Source organism: Pristiophorus japonicus, chromosome 8 (genome assembly GCF_044704955.1).
Source record: "Pristiophorus japonicus isolate sPriJap1 chromosome 8, sPriJap1.hap1, whole genome shotgun sequence".
Taxonomy (NCBI): Eukaryota; Metazoa; Chordata; class Chondrichthyes; family Pristiophoridae; genus Pristiophorus; species Pristiophorus japonicus.
Genome location: NC_091984.1, coordinates 108,327,843 through 108,337,842, shown reverse-complemented (window position 1 = coordinate 108,337,842; position 10,000 = coordinate 108,327,843). Strand labels below are relative to the sequence as shown.

General features: G+C 44.0%; 1 protein-coding gene across 1 annotated transcript in view; it reads right to left on the bottom strand.

Annotated features, from left to right (window-relative positions):
- The window catches only part of LOC139268144 (adhesion G protein-coupled receptor D2), a 490,127-nt gene that overhangs the window by 108,977 nt on the left and 371,150 nt on the right, over positions 1-10,000 (bottom strand). The window contains exon 23 of the mRNA XM_070886179.1: positions 1,329-1,411. Within this exon, the coding sequence (XP_070742280.1) occupies positions 1,329-1,411 (83 nt within the window). The remainder of the gene's footprint in view (positions 1-1,328; positions 1,412-10,000) is intronic.

Below are 10,000 nucleotides of genomic sequence, written 5' to 3'. Positions count from 1 at the left end.
ATAGATTGTAAATAGTTGGGGTCCCAGCACTGATCCCTGCGGCACTCCACTAGTTACTGGTTGCCAATCAGAGAATGAACCATTTAGCTCGACTCTCTGTTTTCTGTTCATTAGCCAATCCTGTATCCATGCTAATATATTATCCCCTTGACCTTAACCTCGCCGTGATTTTTGGAAGTTGCTGCTTTTGCATATTAAATGCCCATTAAGCTCGTCACAGAAAGTTAAGTCTAGCTTGTGAATTGTTGTTGAGATGTTAAAAATATCAAATTTATTTTATTTTACTTTTCCTTTCTGTCTCATTTTTTCTCTCTCTCTTTTAATCTAATGTTTCTCTTTCTCTTTATTTCTCTTTCTGCATCTGTTTTAACATTGAATTCACCCCCTTTAATTCACCCTCCACCTCAGTCTTTGCCCTGTATATTTCTCAATCCTTTAATCTCATTGGCGTTGATCACTAAGGTTCCAGGTGCCCTGTTGCCCTTGTCACGCTGCCAGCAGCTCACATCTCCAGCAACTATGTGGGCAAAAATGTTTTGAACTGAGGGTGCTGGAATTAGTCAAACTAATAGGGGATGCCATGATTTGCCCCGCTCCAGCAAAATCTGGGCTAATATTGTCAATCAGAGGATTTATTGACACATGACAAATATTTTCTATCAGAAAGACACATGTTCATGCATATGTTGTATCTGCAGATATACCAAGAGCCCACAGAGGCCCCTATGGTCACTACATTATTTCATTCCTGATAAAATACCTCTAACCACTCCTGACTTGGTGCTGCAACATATAATTATCCCTCCTATTAACTCTTATATAGTTTCCAGTTTAAAAAGCCAACGCAAGAAGACAACAGAGTGAGATTTTATCAGTAGCTGCTTAACGTTTGTTTAATCCACAGCTGTCCCAGAGCCTGTAGTGGTGCGGGCTCCTGCAAATGTAGGTCAACGAGGTCAGCATTGGAGGTCACGGGCAGGCAAAACCTGGCACTTACGTGGTTTTTCAGCCCCAGTATGCGTGTGTGTACATATTATATATGTGTGTGTGTGTGTGTGTGTGTGTGTGTGTGTGTGTGTGTGGATATATATTTATTTGCTCATTTGTGCTATGTACACATACTGTAGATGTATTATAAGGAAAACGAAATGTTTTTAAAACACCCAGGTGTCAACATAATTTAAGCCCTATTCTCGACATGTTTATCTAATATAGATAATCACAGAATGAACTTAGCTACTAATATAACACAAGGCTGTGATTTTACAATCTCAGTAAGTGACAGGAAGTATAGCCGGCTCAGGGAGTTAAGTGCTCTCTGCCTGTACCTTAGTGCAGGTCGCTGGGCTCTGAGAACAGCACGACAGCTTCTCATCAGGACCTCGCGGTAGGCTGGGCGTTGACAGCTGTCCTGAAGAAGAAGAAGAAAAATTAGTCAGAGAGAAAGGTTATCGCAGTTTTACTTAACAATCCAGGACTGCAGCAAATGTTAGTCACACTATTTGTTAAAGATGATTTGAAAGCATTGTTCATTCTGATGTACAGTTCCAGGGACGTCAATCACTTTCTGGTACCTCCCCTTAACGGCCATTCATCATAGGTGATCTTAGACAGGTGAGTCTATGCAAATATGGGAGGCATCACAGCCATCACTATCCTACCTTCTCTGTGTTACTCTATCAGATACAATTAATGCCAACATCTTGAATGAGAGATGAAACAGTTCATAAATTAAGCGGCCAACTCTGGATTGACTTCTTCAACGGGACTTTGGTGTCCATTACCTCATGATGTGCTGTGTTTACATTGTACATGAACTAATTTACAGTGAGGGATGCATTTTTTTTTTATTTTGAAATTTTCTCCTCTGCCCCCTTTTAAAAGTATGGCTTCATGATGATGTACAGTTCCAGGGATGGCTGTCAGCTTCTGGTACCTTCCCTTAACAACCATTCATCATGGGTCATCCTATACAATGTCTATTCAAATATCGGAGGCATCAGACCAAAGTTCTATCTTATCTTCACTCTTATGCTCACTTTCCACCAGTGGATAGCAATTAGAAGCACAGATCTTGGCTGATCTTTCCATCACCAGCCCTGGGGTATGTGGCATCACTAATGTCATCCTAACTGAGCTTGCATTGGCTCAAAACAAATGGGGGATCAAGTGGTATATTTTTAAAGTCTATGAACTGCTGAGTGGATTTGGAGTGAACATGTCCACCTATAAACTCGGAATCAAAGAATAACTGAATTTTCTTAATAATTCATCCATCATCATTATCTGTAATATCAGGTTTGTCTATATTGTTTTACTATGCAATACTGAAATATGTATTTTAGAAAATGCAGTACTATAATGAGCAGAACAATTGCAACTGAAGATTCATTCTAAGGATGAATGCTCAGATTAAATTTGGATACAGAAATCAATTTAAAAGTTATTTCAATACCAAAAACCATGAGAAGCTATTTTAATATCACCGACAAACCATTTCTTAGATTCTAGAATGGTCCCAGTGAATTGGAAGGTAGCAAATGTAACCCCACTGTTCAAAAAAGGAGTGAGAGAGAAAACAGGAAACTACAGGCCCTTTAGCCTGACATCAGTCATCGGGAAATGCTGGAATCCAAACAGAGAGTAGAGATAAACAGGTTATTTTCCAGTTGGCAGTCTGTAACTAGTGGGGTGCGCAAGGATCAGTACTTGGGCCTCAGCTATTTACAATCTATATTAATGACTTGGATGAAATGACCGAGTGCAATGAATCCAAGTTTGCTGATGAAACAAAGCTAGGTGGGAAAGTAAGATGTGAGAGGACACAAAAAGCCTGTAAAGGGATATAGATAGATTAAGTGAATAGGCAGTAAAGTGTCAGATAGAGTGTAATGTGGGGAAATGTGAGGTTATTCACTTTGGTAGGATCAATAGAAAAACAAAATATTTTTTAAATAGCAAGAAACTATTAAATGTCAGTGTTGAGAGATTTTGGTGTCCTCGTACAAGAAACACAGAGAGTTAGCATGCAGGTTTAGCAAGCAATTAGGAAGGAAAATGGCATGTTGGCCTTTATTGCAAGGGGGTGAAGTACAAGAGTAAGGATGTCTTGTTACAATTGTACAGTGCTTTGGTGAGACCTGGAGTACTGTGCACAGTTCTGGTCTCCTTATCTGAGGAAGGACATACTTGCCTTAGAGGCAGTGCAACAAAAGCTCACTAGACTGATCCATGGGATGGAGAGGGTTGTCCTATGAGGAGAGCTTGAGTAGATTGGGCCAATACTCTCTGAGGTTTGGAAGAATGAGAGGTGATTGTAATGTATGCACCTGTGAGTGGGTTCACAGGTTTGTAGAGCTGTTGACTCAAGCACATGGGGTGATCCCGTCCGAACTGACCCCCGTCCGGACAGAATTCCTCATTGGCACCAAACCCCGAAACTTCCCTCAGGTGCCGGCGCCTCACAACTTGAACCTCCTCCGGAAATCTCCTCCGTGCCTTTCAGTTCTGCGTGGAGGGGTTTCCTGTATGGGCTGCTCTTGCACACTTTCCACTTTGCCATCCTCATCTGCCGTCCGGACACGCCATGGCGCACCATCTTGCCATCTGGAGGAGGCGGGAATCCCCAATAGAGTGCTCTCTATGCGAGAGTCCTCCCTTTATTTATTGGGGACTTGGTCTGGAGGGTATTGCATGGGGCAGTCCCATGCAATCGGTTTTTAAATCGGTTCATGGACTCCCAGGCTGCCTGTAATTTCTGTGGTCTGGAGGAGTCTGAGTTCCATGTTTATGTGGAGTGTGTCAGGTTGCAGCCCCTCTTCCAAAAGCTGAAGGGGCTGCACCTCAAATTCTGGTTGCACTTCAGTCCCACACTCCTGATCTTTGGGCACCCTGTGCGGAGGGGAGCGAGCAGGTCGGAAGGCCTCCTCGTAGGACTGCTCTTGGGCACGGCCAAGGGGGCCATCAGCCGGTCCAGGCAGCGGGCGGTCGAGGGGGTCGTTCAACCTGACTGCCAGCCTCTCTTCCGTGGTTACTTCCGAGCCAGGGTGTCCCTGGAGATGGAGCACGCGGTGTCCACCGGTACGCTCATGGCCTTCCGCGAGAGGTGGGTACCGGAGGGACTGGAGTGCATCATCACCCGCGGCAACTAAATTTTAATTTGATTTTAAATGTCTAAAGTTTAATTTGTTTAATTTTCCAGTTTTAGTGCCAACCCCCTTTTAGCCAGGGGGCACTTGTATAATTTGTGTTTTTTGTGCCCTCAAAAAAAACCAAAAAAACAAAAAAAAGCAAGGGGGCACGTTTGTAAATGTTTGGTGTCCCGTCCCCCCACCCCCCTTAATCAGGGGGCACGTGATTTTCTGTTTTTCAACTAAAATAGTTGTAGAGCTGTTGACTCAAGCACATGGGGTGATCCCGTCTGAACTGACCCCCATCCGGACAGAATTCCTCATCGGCACCAAGCCCCGAAACCTTCCTCAGGTGCCGGTGCCTCACAACTTGAGCCTCCTCTGTGAAATCTCCTCCATGCCTTTCAGTTCTGCACGGAGAGGATTCCTGTACAGGCTGCTCTTGCACACGTTCCACTTTGCCATCCTCGTCTGCCATCTGGACACGCCTTGCCATCCAGAGGAGGTAGGGGCCCCCAATAGGGTGCGCTCTACGTGGGAGTCCTCCTTTTATTTATTGGGGACTTGGCCTGGAGGGTATTGCATGGGGCAGTCCCATGCAATAGGTTTTTAAGTCGGTTCATGGACTCCCAGGCTGCCTGTAATTTCTGTAGTCTGGAAGAATCCGTGTTCCATGTTTATGTGGAGTGTGTCAGGTTGCAGCTTCTGTTCCAATATTTGAAGGGGCTGCACCTCAAATTCTGGTTGCACTTCAGTCCCACACTCCTGATCTTTGGGCACCCTGTGCGGAGGGGAGCGGGCAGGTCGGAAGGCCTCCTCGTAGGACTGCTCCTGGATATGGCCAAAGGGGTCATCACCCAGTCCAGACAGCGGGCAGTTGAGGGGGTCGTTCAGTCCGACTGCCTGTCTCTCTTTCATGGTTATGTTCGAGCCAGGGTGTCCCTGGAGATGGAGCACGCGGTGCCAGCCAGTACACTCGCGGCCTTCCGCGAGAGGTAGACGCCCGAGGGACTGAAGTGCATCATCACCCCCAGGAACAGGATTTTAATTTAATTTGATGAAGTTCCTTTGTTAATTTGGATTATATGGGTTCTAGTACCCTTTTTAAAAAAGGGGGGTACTTGATTTAAGCATTCTTACAAAAATAGTGTAGAGCTGTTGAGTTGGGAGTGGCTTAGCCAGTCACGTGATGTCCACAAGACTTAATAAAACCCCAGCCAGTTGGGTTCAAGGGATCGACTGTGAGGCAGGTGGTTGCGAGCCTGGTGGATGAACTGGTAATGTGTAGTGTGATTGTTAAACCTTTGCTAATAAACCAACTAGTTCTTAATAGCAATGTCTTGCTATGAATTCTTAAGCAAAGAACTCATGAAGCAAATACATTACAATGATCTCATTGAAACATATAAGATTCTGAGGGGTTTGACAGGGTAGATGTTGAGAGGTTGTTTCTCCTGGCTGGAGAGTCTAGAACTAGGGGTCACAGTCTCATGATAAGTGGAAGGCCATTTAAGACTGAGATAAGGAGGAATTTCTTCATTCAGAGGGTTGTGAATCTTTGAAGTTCTCCACCCCAAAGGGCTGTGGATGCTGAATCGTTGAGTATATTCAAGGGTGAGATAGATTTTTGGACTCTAGGAGAATCAAGGGATATGGGGATTAGGCGTAAAAGTGGAGTTGAGGTCAAAGATCAACCATAATCTTATTAAATGGCAGAGCAGGCTTGAGGGGCCATATGGCCTATTCCTGCTTCTAATTCTTATGTTCTTATATTATGAAATCCTTTTGTAAGGTCGAAAGTACAAATCCCAAGATTACAGCATGAACGTAGAAACATTCTTGCTACACCACTTAGGAAATCTGATAAATCAAATTGCTCAATGGACAGACAGGGAATGTAATACAAACTAAGATGCACCCTTCCCTCAACCAAAACTCCATATACTGTCACTGGATTGGACTCCATCTAGCCTCTATCTGTTTCATTTTCCTCCAATCTTTCATTATCTATAGCGGTAGTTCTGATCTTTATTCCTTCAGCGATGCAAAATTGCTCCAAAAGACATCATCAGTGGATTCATCTATACTAAGGAGCGTGAGTAAGAATTAGCATCATTTTGATTTATGTACCGAGCACTCCTTAGTGACGGTGCTTTGTCAGCCCCATCAGGCTTCATTGAGGACGTGTGCAGTAACTAACAGTTTTTGCTCTTGAACATCAATTTCCAGACACCTATTAGCAAAACCCAAGGCAGAAGTGGAACTTATGGGGGAAAAAAATCCAATTTATGTCAAAAATAGTAGCAAAAAATTAACTATTTTGTACCATAGCTGATTATTTCTGGCAGAATAATATCTGCTTAATGCTATTAGGAATCTCAATTAATAATTTATAAATGCAATTTTGTCACAAAAATGACATTTGCCTTCTTCTGAAATATAATCTTCTCCATTGCCTTGGGTTGGAAGATAATTAATACTTTGATTTTAATAAGAACAAATATATTTTTTAAAACACCGTATACACTAACTATTCAATTCTCCAACTTGAGGGACAGAATGAGTTCATAATAGATTTGAGTTAATACCAGGAACCCACTTTTTTCTATTTGCCGCATCTAAATGTTGGGAAGTTGAAAACGGAGTTCGAGAGCTGTGAAGGAAGCAGTACCTGGAACATGCATACTTGGCATCCTTAAACCCTTTATTTGTAGCACAAAATAAAACTAGTCGGAACACTGGAAGTTGATGTAAACAGCTGGAAATAGCAGTTCACATCTTGCACACTTTGTTTAAGCCATCTGGATGTTCCATTGTGTTTGGTCAACACTGACTGTCGACGTGTGACAGTTGATATATGTTTAGTTCAAGCAAACTGCCGCAGCCTGCTCCTGGGACTGTGTGCTTAGGTTTTCAGTGTTTTGTGGAAATTTCTGTCAGATTGCAACAGAGTTGTCTGTATCCTCTGTGGCAGCCCTCCAAATTCCTCAGGCATTTTATCGGAGCGGTGTTCTGCTTTAGTGCTTTATAGGTTATGAAAACTATGCCAAAGTTCTTGCGAGCAGCTGGGAGAGTGTCAGCTGACAGGAATGATTTTCAATATGTACTACAGAATAAAGAGAAGGGCTAGTCCTGTGAGAATCAGAGTTGTGCATGTTTGACAAGAAACCCGTCTAACAAACGAGCCACTTGAAAGAAGTCACACAATTGTTTGATGTTCTTTCTGTCTCCGCAGCACAGAGGACTGACAAGAAATACTTTATGGCATTACCTGCGAAAGGGAAGTATTTACTGGTAACTGCACAAACACGTTGCTACAGATAAGGCTTCTTAATACAGCTGGGAGCCCCATCAGATTTAGACAAGAGGAACCTGATTACTAACTTAATTTAGTACTGTACCTTTTCTGTCAATAATTCTTCACCAGCTTCAGTAGACTTGTGAACTCTGGGTTATTGCTTATTCAGACTGAAAGTGCTGCAGTTCACTCTGGGTACTGAGATAAGAAAATCAATTGGTGCAGCCTCCATTAACACTGCTTGTCACAGGGGGGTTACAAAGGTTGCTACTGCGGTTTGACTTTCGTCACCTGTACTCTGGTCCAGTAATGCTGTGTAGAGTTACCAACCCTACAGGATTGTCCTGAAGTCTCCAAGAATTAAAGAGTAAGCTCTTGGCTACTGCTGCAAGTAACACAGGAGAAAAATCAGAGGCCCATTAAAAAAATGGTGTGTTTTTTTTGTCATTTTCTTTGAACACTTTTGTTTAATATAAAGCACATTGGAGATGGTGAAAAGGGTAGAGCAGTTGGAGGTGCGATACCATCGGCTGTAAATTCGGGACCGCCCTGTTTGGAGGCGGTACCAGCCACGAGGCGGGACGTCCCGCGGCAGGCGCTGAAGTCCCGCCCCGTGAGCTATATTGGGCTTACCGCCCCCAAGAGGAAGTGGAGTGCAAAATCTCGCACTCGATTTCCTCTCGGGAGCAGGGCCGGGGCACAAAGGGACATGAATTTTCCAGCACTACGCAGTAATATGCCTAGCACTGGTGGGAAGACATGGCCCTCCCCTTCCATTAAAAGGGAAGGCCAAGCTGTCGTCTCTGTAGGTGGGGGAAGCGGAGCATCGGGCTCCAAGATCGCGGCATGGACCCCGCGATCTGCAGTGGAAAAGGCCGCAACAGATCAGTTGGCCATTTTTTAATTTTTCACCGCCTCGCCTCCCCTTCAATTTTCAACCTACAACCCAGTATGCGCCCCGTGAAGCTGGCACGGGCATCAGGGCACTACTGAATTATCACTCTCAGGCCAAAATGTCGCCATCACTGGCCCAGCGGCCCAGGACGATACCGGTAGAAGCAGGCAGATACCATAATTTCACAGGCATCGGTAGCGGCGCCACGCCAAGGCGAAAAGTCGATTGCGCCCTATTGGCGCTGACGGGAGGTGCAAACGATGGGAGTTTTTTCCCCCCATGTGATGAGAATATATCCAACCTAAGATGGCAACCCTACTGCTGGTTGAGGGGGGGAGGGGAGGGGGAGGAGAGAAGAGAGATATTATGTGATGCTTTACCGCACAACAGTCCTCAAAAGTGTTTACACTATTGCACCTTTGTGATCACACTGGCATGAAGCCAATTTTCAATTCGCTATAATTTCTGTGCCAGTAAGATTCCAGATGGCACAATTAGGCAAGATTACATTATCAATTTTGTTTGAGATTCACAGTCCTGTGTCATAAATCTGATACTGGTTTAATGATATGTTTAACCCATCAAGCTTTGTAAGTGGAATTTTTGTGTTGAAGGCAAGAGGCCTTGCACTCCTCTATCAGTAATGTACAGCCTGGAAAGCTAAACATCAACGCAATATCATGGCAGTGATGGAACTCCAGGCTAAAGAACCAGTTACACATTTAAATGGGTTAAAAAGTCCTATGTAACAAAGATCAAATTTAATTCGTCTATTGATCAAAAGTCACTTGATGTTCATAAGTCACTTCTCCATAATGTCAAGTTACTGCCCAATTCATGGATTCAATGCTACAGGGGATAACACAAACCACAGGGATATGCACTCAGGTTGTTTACACAGGCCTGATCTGGATCAGTGCAATTCAAAGCTGATCTAAACAAATGGCACTAGGAGGTGGCCATTTTACACCATGCTAAAGAAAGACTTGCATTTATATAGCACCTTTCATGACCACCTGACATCTCAAAGCGCTTTACAGCCAATGAAGTACTTTTGGAGTGTAGTCACTGTTGTACTGTGGAAAATGCAGTAGCCAATTTGCACACAAGCAAGCTTCCCACAAACAGCAATGTGATAATGACCAGATAATCTGCTTTTGTTACGTTGATTGAGAGATAAATATTGGCCAGGACACCGGGGATAACTCCGCTGCTCTTCTTTGAAATAGTGCCATGGGATTTTTTACATCCATCTGAGAGGGCAGATAGGGCCTCAGTTTAACGTCTCATCTGGAAGACGGCATCTTGGACAGTGCAGCACTCCCTCAGCACTGCACTGGAGTGTCAGCTTAGATTTACTTGTTCCAAATTCCCGGAGTGCGACTTGAACCCACAACCTTCTGACTCAGAGGCAAGTGTGCTACCCACTGAGCCACAGCTGACATTGTTAACTGCTGACAATGGTAACAATGAGATACATAAGGCTTCCCAATTTACATGATGTGTTTCAGTTCACAACAGATAAACATTTTGGATAGAGTGCAGCGGAGATTTCCCAGAATGGTACCAGAGATGAAGAACTTCAGTTATGCAGAGAGACTAGGGAAGATGGGATTGTTCTTCTTAGAGCAGAAAAGGTTAAGGGGAGATTTAATAGAGTTCAAAATTATGAGGGGT